This window comes from Triplophysa rosa, linkage group LG4, assembly GCF_024868665.1.
Source record: "Triplophysa rosa linkage group LG4, Trosa_1v2, whole genome shotgun sequence".
In the NCBI taxonomy this organism is placed as follows: domain Eukaryota; kingdom Metazoa; phylum Chordata; class Actinopteri; order Cypriniformes; family Nemacheilidae; genus Triplophysa; species Triplophysa rosa.
The window spans coordinates 27176765-27204441 of record NC_079893.1 but is presented as its reverse complement, the minus strand read 5'-3'; the positions used below and the strand labels follow the sequence as shown (position 1 = coordinate 27204441).

Genomic DNA, 27677 nt, shown 5'->3' with positions numbered 1-27677 from the left:
TGTTGGCCTTTTCGGGTCAAAATCGATCAGCTCCTGGGAGTAATTATGTGCAATTGCATGCAAGCCTCAGCGGGTTATCTGAGGGATTCTGACCTCAGAAACGGAGACGCACCGTGATAAAGGGGAGCCCGGACGGGGACGGGAGGGGCAGAGGTGGTGTTGAAAAGCAGGCTGTCCTGTTGCCGTCCAGCAGAGCAGAAAATGGGAGCACAATGCAGTGATTACCCTTGCAGATGTCCCCATATTTATGCCTGCAATGTTTTGGTGGCATAGGCAGCGGGATTGCTCCGGAGCTAACGAGGCACCTCTATTGTCACAGAGCGTGTGCCCAGTTCTGCCCCCTCTACACCCCCAGCATGCCCCTATCCACCCCCCTCGCCCATTATCACATGAGACTGTAACATGGAAACGATTCCGTCCCAGGTGTTGCGTTTGTGCAAGATACACAGTTACTTAACATGTAAATAAAAACACACACACGTGGTCGACTAATGTTGAGTTTTTCATTGGCTGATTTTAATATGTATAGCAGCGTGGCCAATAGGGATGCAATGTCTATTTACAGCTGGTATCTGTAACTTTTTTGAGTTAAAAATAGGGCTGTCACAATATCAGGTTTAAACTTGATGGTAATCGTAGAATTCACTGTATTTTATATACATATAATTTTATCTTTTTATTTATTTATTATCTAATATCGTGTTTTTTTTAAATAAATGAATAATGTTATCAGTCAAATTCTTTAATTCTGTTTATTTGTTTTTTCTTCTGTCTGGCCAACAAATCACACTTAAAATTCGAGTGCAGTGATGCAGGAGAGAGTTTGTAACTATTGTGGCTCTTAAGGCAAAAATTGAAACGAGTGCGGAATTATGATAATATCGTAAAGAATTGGCACGATATTTGCCGCTTTTCCACTGCGTAGTACGGCGCAGTACAGCTCACTTTTGGGGTGTTTTCCACTGGGCACAGTACCTAGTACCTGATTACAGTACCTTTAGTACCACCTCGGTTGAGTTTCCAAGCGTACTGTACCAATACCAAAATGTGACGTGTTTACACACAGATCACTGATTGGGCAGAGAGAATCATTACCAGTGTCATTGGATTTGCAACACATGAATACGCATTTTAATACGTAATATTGGCATTTCGTTATATGCTTCGTGACGGTAATATAGAGATTTAGACCCTTAACGCAATGCTACATGCTACATTAGCTTACCGTTGTGCGCCGTCGAGCAAACCAAATGATCGTTGTCTGCTCTTTGCTGTAAGATTTCCCAAACTCTCTGGTATTTTAGCAGTATTTTGTTTTGCTGCCATCCGCCATCGATATGCTCCATTACTCCTGTGTTGTGCGTGTGTTTGTGGCGTTCACAATGATGCTACGGCAGTAGAGGCGGCGCAACAATGCTGATAAGTTTATAATCCCCACCCACTTTGAAGTGCTACTAAACTGCTGTGGAAAAGCAAAGTGAGCCGAAGTAAAATGAGCTGTACCGAGCCGAGTCGTACTTAACCTGACGGTACCATGCAGTGGAAAAGCGGCAATTGATAATCGCAATTTTTTATATCACTGTAATTGCCGGTATCGGTATATTGTGACACCCCTAGTTAAAAATAAACCAAAAAGTTATTGTGCAGCAATGTTTAGCAGTATGCTTAAATTATAAATTCTTGTTTTAAGTATGATTTCACGAGTAATGTCAGTTTGAAGGAAACCTGCAGTTTTATGTTTCGAACTGAGATGGCGATAGAGAGTCTAACGTTACCGATTGCAGCTTTAAACAATATTTAATGTCTTTTGATTCTAATTTAATGTATGCAAATAATACATATGCCAAATTGCTGAAATGAATTTATTTTATGTGAGACTTTCTCAGAAATTGTTATCTTGCTTGATTAATATACTAATGTTTACCATGGTTTGCACAAACTACGTAAGCCGCAGCCATTACGAGTGCACCGTCATGTCAGGCCATTGTTAATAAGGTTCATCAAACAAATTGACTGCTCTGTCCTTTGATCTGATCTTTCATCTCTGAATCTGGCATTCGGCGCGGCCGTTACAGATCTCCACAGGCCTGCATTGTGATGTTTTTTCGCCATCACTAATTGATTTGAACCCATGTGGAGTGCGTTCATTTATCACTGAAGGGCCCTTCACAGATGTACGGAGGATCAGATATGAGGCTGCATATCCAAATGGACTCTAAAAGGGGTTTGCTCTGTGCTGTATTTTTAGGATCCGCTATTATTCATCCAAGCACTCCCAGAGTGTCTCTCTCTCTCGCTCGCTCGCTCGCTCGCTCTCTCTTGGTGCTGATGTCAGACCTGAGGAGAGCAGGACTTTGTTTACCTCCCTCGCTTGTTTGATGCTAGATGATGAAACCTATAAAAATCCTACGCAAGAATGCATTTGTACGTTTCTGCCTTTGTGCCTCAAACAGTCTTCTGCCTCTCCGACAGTTATTAACTTCGTCTTTGCCTCTCAAAGGAAGTGCACATGTAATAAGGATATTAAATTTACAGCTTTGTTCAAACCCAGAGCGCTGAGGGCGGGCCCGTGCGATGTTGTGTCTAGAGTCGTGAACGTGGGCTGAGGCGAGATTTGGGAAAGGACTTGGATATTTTTACAGAGAAGTTTTGAAGGTAGATTACAAATGATCTAGCATGTGTTAGCATTTTATACAACAAGCAAAGTTAACTATGCATTGTCCCTGAAAGGGATAGTTAATCCAAAAATGAAAATCTTTTCATCATTTATTCACCCTCATGTCACTCCAAACCTGTATGACTTTCTATCTTCTGCAGAATACAAAAGAAGATATTTTGAAGAACGTTGGTAACCAAACAACATTGACCCCCATTGACTTCCATTCTATGGACTTATTTCTTACAATATCTTCTTTTGTGTTCCACAGATAAAAGGATCATATACAGGTTTTGAACAACATGAGGGTGAATGAACAATGACAGAATTTACATTATTTTCTTAAAGGAGATTTTGGATGGTTTCGATTGGCGTTGACTAACACTTGTACCTGTGTATTGTTCCCCCTTTTTAGATATTTGGCAAACATTATAGATTTTGGTCAGGAATTATTTCAAAGATGTGTACATATTTCAGAAACATTGATGGGTAGTTACCTTCCTCGCTCTTTGTCCGCACCCTCTTGATGTAACGATCTCATTTCGGGTTTGAACATCGATTCAGAATTACTTTGCAATGCTGTCAACAGAGCACGTCATCTTTATTTACATTTCCATTTATCTAAAGACATTTAATGGACAAAACACAAGAATGAATTCCCAACCCTTTGCTCAGTGGACACAGGGTTAGGCTAATTTTCTAAATCTTTATCAAACAAAAGCCACGTTTCTTTTCGTCAGACCAGATCTTGGACCTGTTCCCTCTCCTGTCCCATTATCTCATTATAGCACCGAGTCGGGCAAAACAAAGGCCTCGTGCACGTTTACATACCCCGCCGCACCGTCTAGCCTTGTTTGAACACAGCCGATGTTTTGTTTGCTTTAGCTGGGACAATAGTCACAAAAACTCCTTCAAAAGTATCGAATGGGGGTGGGAGGTGCCCGTCCTGTGTGTGATCCAGCTCTTGAGGGCTTGTTGAAGTGTTCCCCTACTCATGCGTGGGCCGAGAGAAGTCATTTTGTTCTCCGGGGATTATTGTGCGAGTGTGTGCGTTCTCAGGCTGAAGGTTTTCGATGGCTGACGGTAAATTGAAAAGCAGTTGTATTGAGGTTAACTAGCTAATTCCCTAACAATGTGGGAAGGCCACATTTATTCGAGAGGTTTGTTCGTAATGCGGTTTGTCCTACCTACAAACAAAGCAGTGAGACAAAAGCTGTGTGACAAAGAAGAGCAGATTTAGGGTTGTTACAATTGATCCTGTAGGCTTATTGAGTCATATTCTGTCTTAAATAATGAATAATCTTACACAGGATTTTGATACAGTGGTTTGTGGTCTTTCAGATATAATGCATTTTCTATCAAGATGAAGTTTGCAATTTATGTAATGCTAGCGACACCACAAATAATTAGCAACACTGCTTTTTCTTAGCATACAACAATTCACAGAGAATTATCACTTTTTGATATATTTGTTGTGATATTGACATATCAATAAGAACATAAGGTACATATCAAATTGATCTGGTTTGTTTGGATGAAGCATCTCATATATATTTGGGCTCTTTTCTTTTGGTCACATGAACAACCTCCTTAACAAAAGTAACTGCAAAGCAACACCAAAATCCCTTTAGTCCTTTTCAGGAAAGTCATCCCACTCGGGGGCCAAATTTGCAACACCCTCCAGGCAGCTATTTCAGTCATAAAACACAAATTCCTATCAACGTGATGGTGGGAAGTCCGGTATCTCTGAAACTGTTTGCTAAGGTCATAACTAAACAAAACTTTTTTGACCAAATATTAAACCTGGCTGTACCATAAATTTGCTCAAAATGCACTAAAAATACAATTTTTTAAATTCACAACATTCTGTACAGAGCCACTCCCCCAGAGAATCATCGGTTTTTAACAACTGATAATTGGCTGCTTTTACTGAAAGGCGGGATTTCGATGCTAGAAAGGCTTCACTAAGCGTTACACTTGCTGGGATATTTTCAACCATCACAATCTTACAGCAAAACGTAACTATTTTACGATGTGGCTAATTTTGGCCTATTCATATGAATTCAGACCATCTCTACACAGCAGTGATGTTAGAGTTGAGTTGGGGTGGGGCTTCGGGATTGCTTTTTTATAGTAATCGTACATTTTTGTACGATTCCCAACACACGAATTCGTTACGAAAAAGCCACCTCGTAAAAGTTACAAATTCCCGTGAGATCAGGTTGTTTAACCCAGTGTTGGGTCAAAAAAGGTCAAACCCACAATATCTGACCCAACCTTAGATTAAAACAACCCAGCATTGGTTAATTAATTTACAACCCAATGTTTCGTCGTTTTTTGAACCGGCGCTGGGTTGAAAATAATCTTGCATTTTTTTGGAGTGAAGTAATAAAACTGTGGCATCTTGTGAACATCTATAATCTTTCATATTACTTGAAACAACATTTTAGCAAACTCATAACAACACCCTAGAAACAACTCAAGCGACCCTGTTCTGCACATACCCGTTTTCTTCAGAATCTAGTTCATGAAGAACTTTTTTGACAAGTGTGCTCGTTGGTTTGCTTGGTTTATTTGAGGGGTTCACAAGCAAATTGCTGTGATGGTTAACAAGATCGAAATAAGATGCAGATGTTATATTGTAACCGAGACCCTTATGTTCTCGTGCCATGCCGATGTTTATGTAGCGTTCAGAGCACAAAGCCACATCTTCTGCTATGTAAATGAGCTTTCTATCGATGTCTCTTTCTCACCCTCCCCCCCGGCTCTGCCTTCTTTTCTTCTCATCTCAATCCTCAACTCTGGGCTGCGAAGCTCTGGCTTTGTTGCAGCGTGTGTGAAACTAGGTCACTACCCGACATCTGAAGTAGCTCGGTTCACTGCCGCCCCCTTCATCTTATTTTGCAGGTGCGCTTCGTACATGCTCGAGCGCTAACGTACGTGCAACGCCTTGTCAACGTTTTACTCAAATATTAACCTGATGCTCTAGGCCTGCAGAGATGGAACGGGAGGGAGTGGATTGTTGTGTCCCTCCATCACAAGGACCCCCACAGGGTTCATTCTACTCTCTCTGCAAGTTCCTCCCAAATCCAGAGTGACGTTCATTCACACGGCGCATACCTGTGTGAATGTGCTGGCTAAACTGCACGTGGCAGGCAAATCCCACCCTTTAAAGTCAAGTCAACCGCTTAGAATGTGTCAGCCCTCTCTCTTTTTCTCCCTCACCATCATTTTTCTCATTTGTAGTCATTTTAAAGAAATTCTCATGTGTGATGCTTGTCTGCAATTTTCCTTGCCATGCTATGATGTTTAAATTTGTTTTGTCGTTCGTGCATTCCACATGCACTCGCATTGAAAGTCACCTGCAGTGCATTTAAAGTACGCAAGTATACATTGCATTGTGATTATGCCGGCGTCCAAAAATAACCAAGCAGGAGTGAAAGCTGGCTCCGAATAAAAGGAAGGAATACATTTTCATTCATATGCTTTCTGCAGCAATCACTCAAACCGTACCACACTTTCCACAAAACAGATCACACACGTGTGTTATTTTGGCACAAGGTCAAGTTCATGTGACTGCGTGCATGCTCATGGCATGTGCTTTTGGTCAGTGGGGGCAGCGATGCCTGCCGGACGGTCCCCTCTACTGGAACGCGTGACCTTTCCGTGGTGCTTTGAAGTGACCAGGGCCCGCTGTGAAAATGAGCCCTGCGTAAGCCGCGAAGTTGAACGTGCCGCGGGATATGGAGAGCTCTGCCAAACCCTTACACCAGCTCCACGTAACGCTAAACCATGGGTTGAGCTGCAGACGACCAACCAGAAATGTAAACACGGTCTGTTAGTTGTCATCACAACCCCATCTTTCTATAACTCAAATAAAATTGGTTTTGTCCAGTATGTTGCCATTTTTAGAAGCATGTTGTCACCTTATTGTATTAGTAAAACTTTTTTTTTCACGTTTTGTTAGCAGGTATCAGATTTGAGTTTGTTTGGCGGTTCGAGTTTGGTTTAGTTTTGGTGCTGGCAATGTGGGTTTCTGGTTTCATAGGAGATATGTTTGATGTTTCTGCTTTTCCGTTTGCCGCTGTCAGTTTTCTCAGTCGTACCCTGAACTTTAGCATGCCCTGCAATTCACAATTCTGAAAAATCTAAAAAAAATTACATCATGCTACAAATCATTTATTTGCTGAATGTCAAAATATGATTAAAAATCTCAAGCATTTTAATATAAAGTTATATTAATATATTCAATATAGTATACCTGCTTTTTGGTTTAGCTTTTTTTGCTTTGGCGTCTTAATTTTCTTTTTTGTGTGATTAGGTATTATAGCAAAAGTGACCGTATTTTTTGCCGCATTGATATTCGTGTATCCATTTGGTGAAACTATGGTAAACAATTGTTAATTTGTGGTTACTGTCATTTAACTGTAGTAACCATGTTTTTTGTTTTTATTTGTAATAAAGCCATGGTTCATTTCTTGTGTGATGCCTACATACACCAACCCTAAACTAATTTAGCGTTTTAAAGGGACTTGCTGCTGGGAATCCTAAGAAAAGAGGATTGGGATCTTTCTCAGTCTCTTTTCTTAAAGCCCTCAGGGCAGGCTTTCCTCCATTCGTTCCCCCCTCCAGCTCTCCCTTCATGCTCTTGTTTGTATCATTACCTTGGGCATGTGACATGTGCCACCAGAGCTCTTCATTAATTGGGTTTGGTTACATTAAGCCCCAGAGCCAACAGGCCATCCTGCCAATATCCCATTCCATTTATAACCCGCCGCTCCCGAACGGGTGCATGTCTTATTTGAACCACTCGGCACTGTGGTCGCTCACTTACTGGGGTTTTAAAGGGACCAATATATCGAAATGAGTGAGCTGTGTGTGTTCACCTTTTGTTGTTTAAAGGTCATGCCTTTACATGGCTGTGAGTATGAACACCTGGTCTGTCCTTGGTGGGTGTGGGTGAGGGCGAGAACTGTTTTGGCCCCAGTAATGTTGGGTGTGTTTCTATTCAAGAACGAACTGTCTTTTGTCAAATGTTTAAATGGTTTAAAATCATCTTGTACTATTTTCTTTTTATCACTTTCTCTGATTTGGTCACAAAGATACTAATATTATCCAGGTTTGACAGAAGTTACACTTGTAGAATAATGTTGATTCAACAAAGAACATATTTTTTTACTGATGCCTTGGATACTTTAATTAGATGTATCTTTTATGACCAAGAATGATATTTTGCTATAAATTCAAATTTGAAGGTTTAACTTGCACACACATACATTCACTGTTTAATTTCCATTGTGTGTATTTATAGGTCTCTCTCTCTCTCTCTCTCTCTCTCTCTCCCCCTCTCTCTCTCTCTCTCTCTCTCTCTCTCTCTCCTATGGGCCTTCAGCCAGCTTGAGTTCTGCACAATGAAATTTCTTTTAAAACCACATCTAAGGGGCTCTAGAGGCAGGCTTGGCCAGACCTGCTTATAAAATTCTAAATGGACATGCTTCTTTTCAGATGGCACCGCCTCTCTGCAAATATGAATAGAACGACATAAGCCTATTATTTTTCTTCATAATAAAAAAGAAAAGGGGTGGGGGGCATATGTCTGTGCTATATCCTGCAGCCACGGCCTGTGAACGTCTGGCCCCTGTAAGATCTTGGGGATAAATCGCCATGGCACCATCTGACCCGGTTCCTGCGGTCACTCGGGGTGTCCGGCCACTTCCTGCTCGGGTTGGGAAAAAGTGGTTTTCATTTAATACGCCGTCAAGCTGGGCTGGGAACCGGGTGGTGCGGCTTGTGATCTTAAACCACCTGGAAAGCTTTGAATGGCCTTGAGTGGCGGTGGAAACCGGCTGCGTGACTTCTTTAAAACTATGGAAGGCCGAAAGAGCCAAATCCACATTTTTGGAAACCTCGTATTTTAAATTTGACATTTATTTCCTTTTTTTCTTCTTCCAAAAATTGAATGTTTTTTGAGGTTGTGAAAGGTTGTGCCTCTGGGCCCTGTGAATTGGCACAGCAGTCTCGAGGTTCCCTGCTGGATTTTTGGCTTTACAGGGTGCTCTGAGATGGCAGTTTATTAAGAAGTTGAGCGAAATGAGTTGTGACAGCTGCAGCGGAAAGAACAGAAAAGAGGTTTCGATCGAATAAGGTGGAACGCGAAGTGACACCGTACACTTTTAATGGGTCCTGTAAGTCAGAACCCCTCATTGACACAATAGAAGTAAAATTATATTGTGCAGTGTCATTTTATTTTGTTTATTTGACCTGTTTTTAATGCTCCTTTTCGTTGAGACACAGGCTAAAGGCTTAAGTAAAAAACACTATGCCCGTCTCTTATTTCTCTCCTGGTGGGAAAGCCAATAAGGTCTGAGAGGCGTAAAATGAAGGGGGAGGGTGAGGATGCTATGGTGAAGGCTCGTCTCGGTGGCTATTGGCCCCGAGTCACTTTATAGTTATGAGGACAAACCGATGAGACGAAATCATTAAACAATTTATCTATGGGTCCATATTTTTCCCCAAACAAGCATGTTTTAAAACATTTGAACTGTTTTACTGTTGTGTTATAGTTGCAGTCAGAACAATGATGGATTTTCGATGTGTTCAAATCATAAGGCCAACAGTACATCACAACTCAAAGGACATACAGATTTGGACAGATCAGGTGCTTCACGATGGCTGAATGTTCAATAAATAATCTTAAGCATTTTCTTTCACAAAATGTTCTTCAAAGTGGACCAAATATGGTTCTTCTCTGGCGTGAATATCCTTGTATAGCACCTTTTTTACTTTCTCTGAACTCTTACTTTAAATTCTCAAAGCACCTTTGTTTTCATTCATTAATTTGTGTTAAGCCATTAAACCGCTCCTCAAAACTTCCTCTACAGCTTCTGCTGTGCTACAACATGAACACAACTCTCTTGGGTGCGAGAGACTCCAAAATAACACCCCCAGCCACAGACGCATGTTTCCCGCCCCGTGGAAGTAGCGTGTCTGCCCCTGAATTTGCTCCCTACACCTGCCTCTCCAACCAATTAGCTGGCTGGGAACAGCAACCTTTACTCCCAAATTAGAACAAACTGCTCGTTCATGCCCGCAGGACTTTTGTAGATCATTTCTAACCCGCCTCGCGTTCTGCGATTTTATGATTCAGAGTCGCATTTAAAAATGTTAACAGGACCTTTAGGGAGGCGTAAGGATAATTGCGATCAATAACTGTGCTCGTTTTTGTATGTAGTTCCGTCCCCCTGTGACACGCCCTCGACTCCGAGCCATTGAGAGAGAGAGTTCTGCCAACTCCGTTGACTCCAATGGAACAGTTTTTTCACAGCAATGGAGGCTCTCAATAGTCTCAAACGTTACTAGTAACGCATGGAGCTGTGACTAAACGGACCAACTGAGGTAAACTTTTAACCCATTTAAAGACGAAAACCATTTAATGAATAAAAAAATGAAAGAAATAAAGCATTTAAAGAGAAAACATAACTTCCTGGAACTATCTGAAGGCTCCATGAATCACATGACACTTCCGTTGGCAGAACTCTCTCTCTCAATGGCTCTGCCCCGACTCAGTCACGGTTGAAGGAAAACTCAGTTTTGCGATAGTAGTTGCGTTCAAATGCGTGCTTATCGTAAATACGATTCGGCTGTAACTCGTGACGTCACAGCGACGGCTCATCTACAAACCAGGTTAACAAATTTTCTTTCATCTGCGTGTCTGTGTGTGCTGGTTCCTGTCAAGAGTGCGGCTTTGTGAATCAGCTCAAGAGTTGCATGCATGTATTTGTGTGTGTGTGTGTTGAGTCCACCGCTGACGTTATTAACCCTGCTTAGTTCCACCGCAGACAGCCGGAGCTCTGTAATGAACTCCCTTATTCACTGACTAATGACTCCCTTTGATCTTCAGCCCCGAGACCTCTGGTCTGCCTCTGCCCTGTGGCGCTCCCTCCCCTCCCTGTTTCTCATTCTCTTCTCCTCTCACCCACGCTCGTTCTACCAACCCCCCTTTTTCTCTTTTCTGCCCAAAATATTGCAGTCGACTATCTGCACATTGTCAGAGTTGCGATGATTTATGGGCGTGTACGTTTAGAGGGTCGTGTTCCGGTAGCAAACGTTGTGGGTTTGATTTTCGATGTGTACACCTTCAATGTGCTCGATTTAAAAGTTATGAATGTTGTAAATGCGTTGTGTTGTAATATGGGTTTCGTTCTCTGTGTCTTGCAGTCAAATAAGGTGCCGGTGGTCCAGCCGTCACATGCGGTTCACCCCCTCACCCCTCTGATCACGTACAGCGATGAGCACTTTGCCCCTGGGCCGCACTCGGGGCACCACCCTCAAGACATCAACCCCAAACAAGGTACACAAACCGCACGAAGACACATTCCTTATAGTATTATAATGTATTTCCATATATATACACGAGTTCATGTCAACGTTAAACTGCATTCACATACTTTCATTGGTTGAAACGAAATGGCAGAATATTCTTCAGGCAAAAATGTTGGGTGGACTTACTTTTATGAACCATGAGAACCTTCACTTCATGGATTAAAACGTCCTTAACCATCATAGTATTTACTGCAATGTAGAAATGATATTTGTACGGTAACGTTGAAATTATATTTTTATGGCTTTAAAAAGTTCCCCTCAATAGAGTTCTACTACCGCTAAATTAGTTAAAGGGTGGGGTTAAAACCTTCTTCCGGCAGGACGAGGGTCAATTGTTTTTGGTCTGTGATGTAATAAAGTGGGGGAAATCTGAGGAACTATAAACGTCACAGATTGATAAATGATCCAAAACCTGGCCATCGTCTGTTGTTGTCACACACAAACACAAAAATGCACTCACATACTCATGAAACTTAATGATGTAGAAATGTATTTGTAAAATCCGAAATATTTAATAGCAAGCCATGAAACTCAAATACATCATTATTAAAGTAAAATGGCTTGTGAATGCCATTTCATGTTGACTTGAAACTTTTATTAATAGAGGTTGTGGTTCAGGCACACCCTAGTAGTTAAAAAATTTCATCCTCAGGTAAAACAACATGGATAATACGGAACCACATGGAAATTTTAGGTACAGGTTTTGCCAGTTCTTTAGCTGGTTATGACCGTAACCATCTTAATTGAAGACTTTTACAGGCGGCACATTCAGAACGCCTGCTTTTCAGAAAATAAGAAATGAATAAAGGTTATTACGGTTATTCATTTGAGATGTTGGGGCTGTTTTTAATCTCAAAACGTTTGTAGCTCTGTGGCTGGCCGGGCCTTCACTTTTTCCTCTTTGATTCAAAGCTTTATACACAAACACAATCTTGCCCTTGGTGTGCAGGCGTGTCATTTTTCGAGCCAAGTACTGTAGACTAACCAACATTTATTAATCATATTAGCAGGATTTGTGAATATTAATACAACACCAGAATATTTAGTATCCTGCAATCCGCTTCAATGTCACACCGCTGTTCTCCAGATGTGTCCGTCAGACACACGCCACTCTGATTTTGCTCTCCTCTTCTTAAATCCTGAAGCAGGTATGCCCAGGCATCATCCTGGACCTGACATTCCTAATTTCTACCCTCTCTCTCCTGGGGGAGTTGGACAGATGACCCCTCCACTGGGATGGTGAGTGTGCACATGGGTAAATGGTTATATTAGGGGAACGGTCACGGTCGGCAAGCGTGAAACGAATGGGTTGGATGTCTGGAGGACCTGGTTGTCTTGAATTGGAGACGGAAAGATTCTATTGGCTAAACTGACCACAGTCATGATAGGCTGTATGTATGTCTGTATAGACTATATGTAATCTGTCATTTATTTATTTTCATGTCATTCAAAACCTGTATGTGACTTTCTTCTGTGGAACACAAAAGAAGATATTTTGAGAAATGTCGCAGTGGTTTTGTGTCCATACAGTAGAAGTCAATGGTGTCCAACGTTGTTCAAAATATCTTCTTTTGTGTTCTGCAGAAGATAGAAAGTCATACAGGTTAGGAATGATGTGAGGGTGAATAAATGATGACAGACTTTTCATTTTGGGCAAACTTTCCCTTTAATTTCATTTGACACAACTTTACCACACCTTCAAAAACAAATCATACGCATTCCTTCCCACCAAACTCTCCCTCGAAGCTTTCTTTAGTGTTTAAGTATTGAACAGATTGTTGTCCCATCTCTCACAGCCCCCTTTTGTTCACGTCAAATTCGATATGGCGTCTGCCCTGACTGAAGTCAATTGCATTCGAGTTCTCCCGCGGAGAGAATCTTTGAAGTAGAACCAACGTTCTCTCTTTCACCGTGCCACTAAATTCCTTCATCGGTAAACACAGGCCTGATTCCAACAGCATGATTGTTCCACCTTGTTTGGCATGTTACAACTGATTTATAGGACCATCATTTATGGTGAATTATTTTCAAATGGTTAAGATGGCATTTATGTGTTTGGCGCATGAAGCACATGTTAGCGTTAATAGGCACATAATGTTTTTTCAGGTTCTCTCATCACATGGTACCAGGACCTCCTGGACCCCACGCCACAGGAATCCCCCATCCCGCCATAGTCAACCCACATGTCAAGCAAGAACCACATCACGATTCGGAACTGATGCACATGTGAGCATCTCGTCTTGATTGATATTTTTGTTCATTTAGTGAGATTTAAATGAAAACAAGTACTTAATTCTAGTCACTTCTGGAATTTGATGGGATTCATTGAGATTCTAAGCTGTCAATATGTCGCCATAATTGAATTTATTGCCTGTTTCGGTTTCATTATTGCTAAATTTGCTTATAATTATAGGTGTGTGTGATGTGACACATAATTTAAGACATGTATTATCCCAATGAAGTCTTCTGGTTTACTTGAATAAAGAATGTACGTTTTTTGGAGCTTCAACATTTTAAGTCATCGATGTTCGTCCATGTTCTACTGAAGAATGATGTCGCTGAGGGTAAATACATTTTCAAGTGTTCCTTTAAGATGGTTTACTGATGTTGGCCTGATATATAAGTCCCAGGTCACAGATGTAGGTACAAAACGGGTCGCTTGCCCCTTTGGGAATCATAGGAACACATGGGAGTGAAATACTGGTTGAGTTGTATTCGCGGAGTGAAAAGAGTAGGTTTGGATGCCATCACTGGTGAAGTAATCTCTCTGCATGAAATGCATGAAAGCACCCAAATGGACATAATTAAAAGCCGCTGCGAGCTTTTCGGCGCTGGCTCCCGGATCGTTCTCTCACGCAGCTCGCGGGTTGGCGGGTGGAATCAGATGTTCGATGCTCTCACACTCCGTGGCGTCGCTGTGGCATTGACGTTCTTTCCTCATCGCTTAATAATTCCCCCCATACGCTTCTTAACCCTCCTCTACTGTTTCTCCAGGAAATCTCATCACGAGCAGAGAAAGGAGCAGGAGCCCAAAAGACCTCACATCAAGAAACCTCTCAACGCTTTCATGCTTTATATGAAAGAGATGCGCGCCAATGTGGTGGCCGAATGCACGCTGAAGGAGAGTGCTGCGATCAATCAGATCCTCGGCCGAAGGGTACGTATATGATTCGCCATCGTGCCTGGGGGTCTATCGAAGAACTTTTCTCAAACTCAATTTAAAAACCTTCTGACAGGTAGTGGGTTTAACGTGTTACTTCTTTTTGGAATTGGAAAAAGAGGAACGGTTAAACATGTTCAATGGTTTAACCAAAGCCTTATCGCTTTAAGGCGGCTAGCCACAGGAAAGGACCGCTCCGCGGCGGCGTGGGGTAATTGCACCCTGACGTAGTTTGAAGTTAAGTGCAGCTAAATTGGAACCAGTGTTTTGATATGAAATCAAAGTTCGTGGGTTTTTTTTGCTTCCCTTCTCTCATCGCTGCATGTTAATCTCTTCATCATGTTCCGTTCCACCCCCAGGCGTGCACACACACACTTTTCGCCATGCAACATTAGATGGTTAACAAGGATTTTTACCAAGACGCCAGCACGCGCGTCTCTTCGGAAGGAACTTGAAAGTGCGTGTCAGTAATTGACTGGTGTTTTTTTCTTTCCCTTTCTAATCTCCCTCCGCACCGAACAGTGGCACGCTTTATCTCGGGAAGAGCAAGCTAAGTATTACGAATTAGCCCGCAAGGAACGGCAGCTCCACATGCAGCTCTACCCAGGATGGTCTGCCAGAGACAATTATGTAAGTGTCCACACGAACACGACGCCTGAGAATTGTTGACTGCAAGATTGTAGATGTAATTCATTGCATCAGCTGTGAAAAATGTGCATCAGTCACTCCTGTAAAGCGCACGATTCAATCACTTTTACCTCACATTTTTATTGATAGCTTTTGTTCAAATGTTCATCTTGAGAGACACTATAGACCACTTCGCAAGATGTAGTCTTACATATATAATTAAATCTTAAAGATATTCGTTTAACATTTTGATTTGGTTGTAAATTGTTGTATTTTGTTCAACCGTTTGTGTAGTGTTTAAAAACAGGATGTTTTTCTGGACTAGCATTGGATCAGCTTGGCTAACGTTTTACGAAGTGGTCTATACAGAAATGTGGCCAAACCATTGCCAAAAACAGAAGTGTTTTAAATATATGTGAATAAATCACATTTCTGTATTAGTGGTAGTTAAATGAGGTTAAGTAGGCTATTTTATCAAGTATAAGGGTAGCCAAAACTGGTTGCACCAAGTCTGATGCCAAATTTGATGTAATTTTGATATATGAAAATGTTAAAATGTAAAAAAATTGCAATGTTTTGGCTACTTTGAAGGAGTTTGTACACACTGTGACTGATTTGTGAAACGCAAGCAGAACGAATTAGTTTTTTCTGTAAGAATGGTTTTACAAGCGAGTTACACAAATTTGTTATGCTTGTGTATCATAAATGTAGTCCAAAAGCATGAGCAGGTGGAATTCCGACGTAAATCGGTCGTCATTTTTGGACATTTGATACTAAAATGACAGACAAACAGTTTTCTGTTTTTTTTTCTGTTGATTTGCCTCTTTTGTGAATGAGGCCCAGAAATCTGAGCCGAACAAATTTTGAGTTATTGGTTAACCTATTCCTCTGTTCATGCTGAAATATTTACAAAAATACAAAAGCATTTGAACTACTCTTGTTCAGAGTGTAGCTCTCAAATTCCGCCAAATGTTCACCACTGCTTTGTGTTTATCTGTTGAACTACCGTCATGTCGCTATAGCAGTCTTTTAGGTTTTACTATCAACCGTCACATGCTACACCCGACTTTCGGAGACAAAATGTTTACTCGGTTTACTATTTCTATTCAGTTTATACGATTCTTTGAATTTATATAAGTGTGGCAAATATCCAGCTAGCTTGTGGAGTTCCCATCCAAGAAATGTTGTGATGGCAACTCTCGACACCTAGCTTTTAAACGGCATAAATCTCCAACTATATAGCGCCAGGACGTGATGCTAAAACTAAACACAGCCTTTCACGCTAATCGTGGAATGGAAAGGCCACAGGACAAAAAAAAACACTTCAAAGATAGATGAACTTTCATCACCCACTTAAACATTAGCAGTGGGAACGCACTTGTATTTAATAGCGCTAAGGATTCTGAGCGTATCCCCGTTCTGTCAGCGATGTTTCTACTGCTCTGGGCTTATGTCAGTCGGGGTTCGAATACACAGATTAGCGACTGAATAAGTGGATTATCAGACTTTACAGCAGGCAACCAGAGCGTGCCTCATATTGGACTGCGAAATGACAGTGCAGCGCTATCTATACCTATAGTCATCCTGCCAGGGGATTCTGGGTAAGCCACAAATCCTAAAGCAGTCCAGACTTCTCACTCAAGTGGAGTGTTTGTCGTGTCTATTGGAGCAAGGGTAGATGTTTTATTCTCGTTTGACTTTGTGATTGGGCCGTTCTGTCTTGTGAACGAAATTAAAATCTGCGATTTCTTTCAAGTCAAGATAAACGTTTATATGGTGAGAAAAATTTAAGAGTGTCCTTGTGTGTCACTTTAAATATATTTACCGGGATATTTTCTAGGGAAAGAAGAAAAAGCGGAAGAGGGAAAAGATCCAGGAACCTGCCCCAGGTAAGACCCAGAACTCCCTTGTTTTCCCCTCATACCTGTTGTAATTTGTCCAGTTTTATTCATAAATATCCCAACATCACTTAGTTAAGTGACATCTGGTGAATAAAACACTGGGTATTTGTGTCTTAAATACTTCTCTGAATACACAAAGCAGACAGGTTTACAGCGATTTATGATTACTTCCGCATCAGGATCACAAACTGCACACCCCACTCCACCCCTCCATCCTTCCATCTTGTTCGCCTCACAATTTAGTCTTTTAGGATTAGTCTGTTTTGAAGACCTTGGGCTTAATTCAGTCTTTTAACTGTTTTCTGACTGACCCCGAAACACTTACTATCCAATAAAAATTCATTAGCGGTGTGTCTTTGTACATTCAATAATTCAGTGAATCTCTAAGTTAAACCTAAATGATGCAACGTAGAGTTAGGTTAAAGGGATAGTTCACGCAAAAATAAAAATGGTCATTTACTCATCCTCATGTCATTTACAACCTGTATATGAACACAAAAGAAGATATTTTGAGAAATGTCTCAGTGGTTTTGTGTCCATACAGTGGACGTCAATGGGAACCAACGTTCTTCAAAATATCTTTTTTTGTGTTCTGCAAAGAAGCTTGGGATTTGGAATGACATGACGATGAGTAAACGATGAAAGAATTGTAATGTTACATGACATAATTGTCAATGCAGTGCCAAGAAATACAATTTAAGACCAGAGATGTGTTACTTGTGTTCCTGTAACTCAAGATCATGGGTTCGATTCCAAGTGAACACACAAACTGATTTAATGTATGCCTCTAAAGCACTGTAAATAAAAAGCCTGTACCAAATGCATAAATGTCAATTTTGGAGGCACATCCTGGTGATTAAAAGCTACGATTTCCTGCAGGTACAGGCCAGAGAATGAAAACGGCGTACATCTGAACAATGGTAAGAACTTCTTCCATACCTCTGGTCTGACTGTCGTAAATTACTTTAATGTGGTTTTGGCAATTGAAAGAAAAAACTACGACTAATCCTAAAGGTTCACCAATCAACCATTCACCGTTGCATTGTGGAAACATTCCTCCTAACTTAACGATTTATTATCTGCACTGTTATGACGGGTCATTTATATTTCAGCACTTGACATCCCTTTCACATGTAGACTGATGTGTGGCTTGTGGCATTGCATGCTGCTTTAGTGTTTTTCTAAAACCAATGCTTTTATCAAAAGCGGTTGCTCGCGTTTGTTTGACGGATCGCAGAACAGAATTATGTCGACAAACGCGGCTGAAAACATCAAAGTCCACACTATCAGGCGTCTTTGTCCATTCATTTCTTCCATGTTTGATATTTGGCATACATCTTTAACACAATCTAGCGGCTCATGTCTATTTTGGCCCAGCTTATTTTTGTCTTTTTTGAGAACATTGGGAAAGTGGAATAGTATTGAGAGTCGACCCAGATGTAAGATAACACTTTAAGCGTTTAGCCATATGGCCCGCATGTGTTATCAAGCCAACTCTATGAATGAAGAATGCTCCAACCCGGCATATTTAGCCTGAACTGTCGTTTTAATTTTTTTAGCGATTAAACTAGCAAACGTGTGGCCTGAAGGTACAGGATCTAACAGTCTACAAAAAGAATAAGGATGTTAGCAAGCAATACACTTTATCTTAAGTCACTCCACATCCTGTTATTACGTTTCTTTTTGCCATGAAAGCTGCGCAGATGTGCCAAATCTGGTCGCAGGACGCGGTGAAAACGACCAGACAAAGGTTTTACGCTTGATCAGTTCACTACGCCGTTGTTCCCGAGCACAAATTGGACTGTTACACAGTCTCCTTCTTCTTTTTTTCTTCTCTTTCACGAGCCGCATAGCTTTAAAACCGCTACTATAAAGGCGCTGTATCTTTCATTCAATAATTAGCGGTGCCAAAAGAAGAGCGGATGGAAGCCCCAGCTGATGTATTGTGGCAGCCTTTAGCTCATATACATAATACTGAGAATATCACCAGTCAATTTATGCAGATCCTAAGAACTGAATGCCGGTTGGTTTAGCGTACACACAAAAACATTCTCTTAAGGAAATTGTCTTCTATTTTAAAACGGATATCTGCGTTACGACATGGCAGACTTCAGAATTCTACTTTCTTAACCTCTTTCTTGTTTCTTCTGTGTTTGTAGACATGGGCATCACTTTGTTTTAAGTCATAGGGCAATGGTGCTTGAGAGAGTTTGTATGTTTAGGGGCAGGTACAGACACTGTGATGTCACAAAAGGGGAAGGCTGATATATCAATTAAACCATGCTTCAGTATTTCACTTTCTTGGTTAAAACTGAACAAATCAATTGTTGTTCAAGTACATTAAAGATCAGTGTTCAAAACTGTCTCCTTATCTTACCATAATTCACAATGGTAAGATTGTACGTAAAGTATATTCAATTTACACAGATGGCAATAGAGAGACAAATGTTACGGATTTCAGCTTTACCATCTTTTACGGCTTTGAATATAGTCAAAGTCCGTTTAGGGAAGTCGTGCCACTCTGTGGCCATGTTTGCAACGCCTCTGGGCAGTTATTTACGCCATAGCAAGTCCACAGTCCAATCTACTTGAATGGGGGAAGGCATTTATTTCTAAAATCGCAAAATGAAACGGCATATTTCCGTATCATAACTTTGGTTTTCTAAGATTAAATTGCGCCAAAAATCACCTTTTTCGAGGTCGCCTCATCTACTGCACACAGGCTGGCAAGCGCCTCACAAGAGCCCCAGAGAATTGCAAGTCTTTACTGATTGACGATTGGCTCGTTTTACTGGAAGGCGGTACTTCCTTCGCTAGAGCGGCCATATTGAGCGTTGCATTCCTCGCCATTCGATGTAACAGAAATGCGCAGTGGCGCATCTTGTTAATATTAATATCTTTGATATAGTCATAATATATGATGTTTTGATCCAGTGATCAGCTATGTATTTCTGTACAACCCCCCTCTTTCTCATATACATCTCCATATCCGTTTCTTGTCCCCAACTCTGTTTTTTTTTCAGATTTGGCTGTAAGAGTGTTTGTCTGACTAACCCTTGTGATTTACAAGCTTTGAGATTGTTATCTGAGCTGGGGCATACATGGCCTCCGGGCTTTTTTGCCACTGTGCGTTTTATTTCATTGAGGACTGAGAAAGCCGCGTAACAATGCCGGTCTTTTAACACAGCTGCCTCTTAAGATGTTAGTAACCCAGAAAAGCCAAGGTTGTGAGTCCACCCCAGTTTGGCACATTTGAACATGCTTCTTTGTGGCCACCTGGACAACGCCGTTGTGTTCTGCGGACTGTTCAAATGCACTTTATACTTCTTCCAGGATTGATGTTGTACAAGTTGGTGCCGTATGAATAGAAGTGGTCAGCGGAAGGTTTAAAAGCTTTCAGTGTTCCAGAGGTTGACAACAGCGGGCCATTGTAGGAAAGCGATGGAGGTACGGGCCGCTCTGAAGTTCATGACCCGCTCTGTGATGTGGAGGTGCTGTTGGACAGCTGTGCCCGAGTTGGGTCGTCTTTACCGAGCTTCATGTCTGTGATGTGTGTGAGGCCAGAAGTCAGCCTTTGATAAAAACCAAAAAGAGAAAACCAAAAGATCCTTGTGTGTCGATGAGAAGCGCCTTTCTTTATAATCTTGATGTCCACCCTGTGTCAACCCTCTGGACATCTTCGTCCAAAGCAGTCATTTGGGCTTATTGCTTCCCTTTTTGGAGATGAAAGATGCCTAAGGGGAAAAACTGCTGAGAAAGTGAAGGTTTAACATCAGTCACATGTGATATAGTGGTTAATATCATTGCAGGGAGAGAAAAACGAGTGACTAATGCAAACGTTCTGCTGGTGTTGAGTCACGTGTGGCCAGACGTAGATCGTAACCCGGCACTCTAAGCGGCGCAGGAATCAATAAAGCTATGCGGCGTCTACGATGTTTCCTCTCCGTTCTCTTTCACTCCCCAACCATCGTCTGCGCTTTGCTGGAGTTCTTTTCCTAGGCAGTAAATCTGGCTCCCATTGTGAAAGCAGGCGGAACCGCCGCTCCTCCCCTTTTCCTCCACCCCTCCCGCTGCTGACTGCGAGCGAGACGAGCCCTTTGAAGCAGCCGGGCGGTGGAGGGGAGCAGTCATTGTGCTTTTCTTTGATAGTGCCGCCCTGGCTTGCAGTTCAGGCTTTGCAGGAGCACGTCGTTCCTGCGCTCGGACTGAGCCAGCAATCTCCAGTCACCACTTCACAGATGTGGGCAGACCCTACTCATTGCATCCACTCAAACCTTCTTCCCTCTGATGTTTCTCAACTTCAACCTAGTATTTTTCTGTTTTATAAAAGTGTGATTTGTTGGCGAAATCATATTATTCCCTCAACCTTTTTGGAAACGGAAGGAGATTGTAAGAAAAAGACCTCCTCCCCCCTTTTTAGCCACGGTTGGTTTCCGTGCAGTTATAAAGACGTAATTGTGTGGGAGTTTTTTTTTCTCGCTTTGACGTTACAGAAACTGCTGACCGAATGAAACGGTTTATTTAAAACAGGACTTTTCTTCCAGGTGCTGTTTTTATTACTCGGACTCGTTTTTTTTAAAAATCCCACTTCCTCCTGGTAGATCATTGGTTGTAGTGCCCGTTGAATTTTTATAGACTCACTGAACGTGAAGCCAAGTGCTACAACATAAGGTCAGTGGTCCAAAGTCAGTTTGAAAGGACCTTTTTTGCTGACTAGACGTTTGGGCTCCAAACTCATTTTCACCGCTAGCGTTTCATCATTGTCGTGTGTTCCCCCTCTGGTCTCCAATCATTTAATGTACAGTTACGTGTCAGTAAATACATTCGATTTTTACATTGGAATTGCAGTTTTCAGGTCACTGTATATGACCTACTTCATAGATTTTTGGGGGGGAACATTAGCTATTTTTCCTTCAAAACATGCTTTGGCTTAAGCTTTGCCCCAACAGTCACTAAACTGAACAGTAAAGGCCCCAATCACACCAAGAATGATAACTATAAAGACAACTCTTCCTGTACTAGCGTTCACACCAATTGACAGTAATGTTTCACATTTTAAATGCGCAATCATTTGGATTTTGATTGGTTGTAAATGTTTTGGCGTTAATCGGCTGAAAATTTGCTCTGTTATTGATTAAAAACTATATTGTTCCACTGTAAAATTTAGAACGATTTTAAAACTTTATAGTCTATCGTTCTTGATGTGAGCGGGTTTTAAGGAGTGAATTTTTTTCCCCATTATTGTTCGTGGGTGTGGATGCTTTCATAGTAACAGTTATTATTGTAGTTATCGTCATAGTGTGAACAGCCCATTAAGCTTTTTTTATTTCGATCAGTGTAAAATAAATAAAAACCTCCAACTTTTCATCGCTTGGAAAAAACAGTGGGTCTTTGTTTGGGCCAATGTGACCGGCCTTTATGGGGCACAAAATGATCACTTTTCCTAGTAAAAGTATTTTCATTACTTTTTTGTGCATTCCAGGCTGTTACATTGGCCTTCCACTAGTTTCAGGGGATAAAGGAAGGTTAGACGAGGGAAGGAGGTGTGTTCCTCCCAGCTGCAGGCTTTTTGATTTGCCCCAGGAGGTGAACGGGCCAATTGAGAGACATTGGGGCATGCCTGTTATCTTAACCTCCCACACTTCAAAGGCAGCCTCACTGCCGAGAGAGAGAGAGCTGACGAGAAGGACGGAGAGTGGCTGGCCCTCGAATACAGAGGAGCGTTTCATTTCCTGCAAGTCCGGGATCGACATTCCACGCCGCAAATGGGAAGTAGCTCTTGAATGGATTTGTGTCCGAGCGGACTGTAAAAGGTGGCCCGACGGCACCAACCCCCCCTCCGTACTAACCTCTCCCACCACCCCCCTTTCAACAGGAGGCTGGCGGTGAGAGGCAGGAAAGCTTGCCAGTCTTTTTCATCTGCGGCCGGGAAAGAAAACGCTCTCCAGGAAGGGGGCGTAGGGCACAGGGAAGCTTTGAGATCATAGGATAAAAAGAGTGGGCAGGGGAGGTAAATAAAGGCGTCGGGCCCTTTGGCCGCCACCAACCCGGCCGCCTTTCCCTTTATTCGGCGACTCTTGTTCTTTTCACGCGTTCGGCAGCAGGGTCAGATCTATCTGAAAAAGTAGTTGCCTTTAATCCACATGTGGTAAAGCAGTACACGAGTGCAGGGATATGTGCTCGTATGTGTGGAGCCGAGGAGCAAAACTGATAGCTCGCAGAAAAGGTTGAATTCGACCTGAGCTCCAGGGAGGAGACAGTTACTAGTTTTATACTTAATCCATGCCTCTCTCTCTCTCTATCCATCAGAGGTTTGCTCCTGTATCCCTGCTTCTCACTTTGATCAGGAACTCCATTTGATGCACTTCTGAAATAGCCCCATACAGCTTGTCGACCAAAATAGAGCCTGTTACATTTAATATTTCACTTCTCAAAAGGGATTCAGATTGGACAACCATTTTGTGATCGAGAACTTTGGGTTTCTGAGAAAAGGGTTCTGATTAATGTTGGGAATAAAGCGGGGAATGTTCTTTTTGAGCTTGAATGGTGAGCTTGGGAGTATTTTTAGTATGGTGGGTTTTTAATGCCAGTCAGCACAATGCACATTTCTTCTTTTGGAACACAAAGGAAGGTATTTTGAGAAATGTCTTAGTGGTTTTGTGTCCATACAAGGAAGTCAATAGAGTCCAATGTTGTTTGGTTACCAATATTCTTCAAAATATCATCTTTTGTGTTGTGCGGAAGAAAGTAATACAGCTTTGAAATTAGGGCTGTCACAATTATTAAATAATCGTCTCATCGCAATTATTTTACATAATCGCAATTATTTCAGATAACCGTAATGATTGTAAATCCTTAGAAAGCAAGGGTGATCTGCAGCATTTTACATCCACCGTCCTTGATCTGCACTCACGGTTACGTTTCTTGACATCTCTTGTATTAGATTTGTGCTTTTTGTGACATCCTCCTCATTTTTTTCTGTTGAGACCGTCTTTTCTGTTAAGGTCAATCTATAGGGAATGTTACAAGTTATTTATATAATTTTCACATTTCTTAATGCATCTATATTTTATTTATTGAATAAACTAATTGTAATTAATCGTTATAATTGTCAAAGCCTTTAAACAGACAATTAATCGGCATTATTTAATAGACAATTAACCGTCAGCCAAATTTCATCATCGTGACAGCCCTATAATGACATAAGGGTGAATACATGATGAAAGAAAAAAATAATGAAATGTTGGTTTGAGTTTTTCGCAATGGAGCATAAAAATGCTTGGCTTGTCAGAAATGTGCCGTTTTGATTTTAATTAGGGCTGTCAAACTATTAATCGCGATTAATCGCATCCAAAATAAAAGTTTGTGTTTACATAATATATATCTGTGTACTGTGCATAATAATTTTGTATTTATTAACACATACACATCCATGCATATATTTAAGGAAAATCTAAAAATCAATAAACATTTATATATAATTTCAATTATTAGTAAATATAAATAAATACATGTAAATATTTCCTAAATATGTATTCATGTGTATGTGTTTGTATTTATAAATACTAAATTAATATGCACAGTACATAGACATATATTATGTAAACACAAACTTTTATTCTGGATGCGATAATCGCGATTAATCGTTTTGACAGCCCTAATTTTAATACGAAAATGTTGGAATACACGTTTCTTTCAAAATGATGTTGTTTGTTGCTTTAATTCAAGTCTTACCCCATTTTTCTCTCTCTTTGTGTTATACAGGAGGAAAACGAAATTCTTTTTCTTCTTGCAAAGCAAAGACTGGAGCTACAGGCCCCCTTTTAGAGATGGAAGCCTGCTAGATTCCTCAACCTCTCACCCTCTCCATCACCTCTTGACCCCTGTGGAATTTCCAGAGGGTCCCGGTCCTTGCAATCTGCTCCTCGGCCGCAGGTGACGCTGTAGAGACATTGAACTGAAAACAGACAATCATCAACACAGGCCCTCACGCAGACCCGTGAATAACTCGTTCCAACGTTCCTTTTCATTTCTATTCTTAATTCACTCCCAAAGCCTAAGGCATTGCACTGATTCTGTTTTTGACCATTTGTAGAGCGCACATATGGCCACATGTAGACACACACACTCACTCTTTCCTACACCTGTTCTTTAAGTTATTCATTAAGTTATTTGGCACCTCTGTCCCTAGTGTGTTCACCGTCACCCCCTCATGTTCATTCATTCACTCATAAAATGTAGCATCACAGGGGGCCGCCTGGGACACCTCACGCCGTTCTGTCGCAATATTTAGGGATCACGTGTTGCCCGGAAACGATCTCTCTAGGTTGCGTTTTGCATTATGACGCGCTGGTGCAAAAAGGATCAATGTTGTTGATTTATCGGTTACATCTTGGGTTTGTTTATTTTGAATGCTTTTTTAATTCTTTTCATTTCTTGGTGTATATTTTAAGTGAATTTTTTAATCATTATTTTATATATATATATATATAATGTATATATATATATATATATATATATACAATGGTATATGAAAATAAGCTTGGAGACAGGAAAGCCATTTTTCTTGTTGGAGCTTCTTGCAGAAATAACATTTGGAAGTCCTCTTTTTGATAACTATTTGTAATGAATATTGACCTCCGAGTCTTGCGCAGATGTAAAATAATGCTCAATGTGTACTTTTTAACAAGATGTCTGGATGTCACTTTTCTCTGTATTTTTGCAGGCAACATTAGGACTAAAGTGAAAGAGTAGGTACCCAGAGGCCTATATTTTATTGATCTAAATTGACAAATGAAGCAGATGTATATCTATATATATTTACCCCAGCACTTGGTAGTCCTCCTTTTTATTGCAATGTACCTCTGTCCTCTCTGGTAGGTAATTGAGTGGTCTTTCACCATGTTTATTCCATGCAAACATTTCCACATTTTTTTTAATGTTCTCTTACTATTTTCAGGTGTTTTTGTTTTTTTAAACATTCATTGTCATATTTTGAATTGTCGGCTTGGTTTAGCACTTTGCTTCCAAGTAGTCACATCTGAACTGTTTCAACATGTCTTTTTTAATGATAATAAATTGGCATCTTTGACTGAAAATGATGCCAATGTGTTTTCTTTTAATAACAATACACTGAAATTTTTGGGGGGAATATCGGTGTTCTCAGTATCCTTTGTTCAGAAGGAATCGGGATAGGCCTGTTATATAACACACCACATGCATCTGTGCAAACTTCAAAGGATTCTTAAAATGAATGGGCAATAACATATACAGAAAGTTGCATTCATTTTCGACATGCATTTGAAAATTCATTCAGCCCCAGGAACATGATTATTAAAATGTGAGCGATTTTCCATTTTAAATATGGGCAATAGTATTTTACAGTCACATTAAAGACAAATCAATACTCACCTATTTCATGTTCAGTTTGGTCTGGCAGTATTATTGTTTATTTTATTTATCTAATAGTTTTTGTTGGTAGATGAACTGTCGGAAAGACCGAATTACAGGATGTATGATGCTCTGCATAGATGTCGGCGAAATTGATAGCGTTCACAGAATTGCTTTTGAAGTGCTACAGCGCCACCTCGCGCAGAAAGTGCCAGATCGGTGCTCACATGTGATCATTTTACACGCACACGCGCTTTTTTTTAGAAGGTCCGACTTTCTTCCAAATGTATTTAACAATTCAGTTTTACCTTGGTGTGCTCAAAATGGTCATAAACCTGTTTCAGCGGCAACAACATAAACACGTTATGTGGCCCAAACTTAACTTCTGGTAGACATCCGCAAAAAATCAATAACTGTGAGTAGTTTTAATTTGATACAGTTCATATACAATTGAATACGAATTACTATCAATTAAATATAAAATAATTTGTTATAACCAAACACAGACCGGACGTTAATTTCAGGCCATGCGCGTGTACCAGCCGAGAGGAGACCGGAAGTAGCGATGGGTGGCAGAGCAGAGGAACGCTGACAAACTGTCACGAAAACAGGTGAGGGACGGACGAACTAATTAGTTGGATTATATTATCGTGCTCCTCCCAAACTTTGTTAAATAAACTTCATATACACAAACAAAAGTATTATTTATGTATTTATTCATTGTGTATATCAAACAATTATAATTTAGCCTACCTTACCTGAGGACAAACTTATCTGCTACTTGATTGTATGTCTGCGAGGATGTTCTTGTTTCCAGCACGTGTCATAAGTAGTCAAAGGTCACCACAGGGCGGTGTTTTGCTAGGTTAAAAGTTGAATATTTCAGGTCGTATATTTCGGAGTAATTTGTTTTTACCGAGTACAGATAAACGTACGTAGATAAATCTACTGGAAGATATAAAACACTGCCTTTGTACATAATACTCCCATTATACTGTAATCTTTTAAAGGGAAAGTTCACCCCAAAATGAAAATTGTGTCATCCTTTACTTACCCTCAAGTTGTTCCAAATGTGTATAAATTACTTTGTTCTGCTGAACATAAAGATATTTGGAAGAATGCTTGTAACCAAACGGATCTGGGGCACCATTGACCACCATAGTAGAAAATTACAACGGTAGTTAAAAGTTGCCCTGAACTGTTGCTTTCATACAGTACATTCTTTAAAATATCTTCTTTTGTGTTCAACAGAACATTTTGGAACCAATCTCTTCAAATATTCTTTTAAATATCTTTCTTTGTGTTCAGCAGAACAAATACATTTATACAGATTTAGAACAACGAGTAAATGATGACAGAATTTTCATCTTTGGGTAAACAATTCCTTTGATCTAAATGCATACACTATTTGGCAGTTTAAAGCCACTTCATATGCACCAGAAACTCTTTATGTCTAATCATAGTCACATTGTAAAAATCCTCAGGGTGTTTTAATATAGGGTCTCTATGATTGTAAATACATGTTTTAATATTCCCAGCCTTACATTTCAGAATAATGTCA

The 27677-nt window shown here is 40.7% G+C and overlaps 1 protein-coding gene across 3 annotated transcripts in view; it reads left to right on the top strand.

Moving 5' to 3' along the window:
- lef1 (lymphoid enhancer-binding factor 1) overlaps positions 1-26161 on the top strand; it is a 47263-nt gene extending 21102 nt beyond the window's left edge. The window contains exons 4-11 of one of the 3 annotated variants that reach the window (XM_057331198.1): positions 10874-11006; positions 12184-12277; positions 13145-13264; positions 14033-14195; positions 14721-14828; positions 16666-16714; positions 17606-17646; positions 24491-26161. In XM_057331198.1, coding sequence (XP_057187181.1) covers positions 10874-11006; positions 12184-12277; positions 13145-13264; positions 14033-14195; positions 14721-14828; positions 16666-16714; positions 17606-17640 — 702 coding nt within the window. In that variant the 3' untranslated portion in view covers positions 17641-17646; positions 24491-26161. The remainder of the gene's footprint in view (positions 1-10873; positions 11007-12183; positions 12278-13144; positions 13265-14032; positions 14196-14720; positions 14829-16665; positions 16715-17605; positions 17647-24490) is intronic. The other 2 variants (XM_057331199.1, XM_057331197.1) reach the window with 2 other exon arrangements.
- Positions 26162-27677: the final 1516 nt, after the last annotated feature.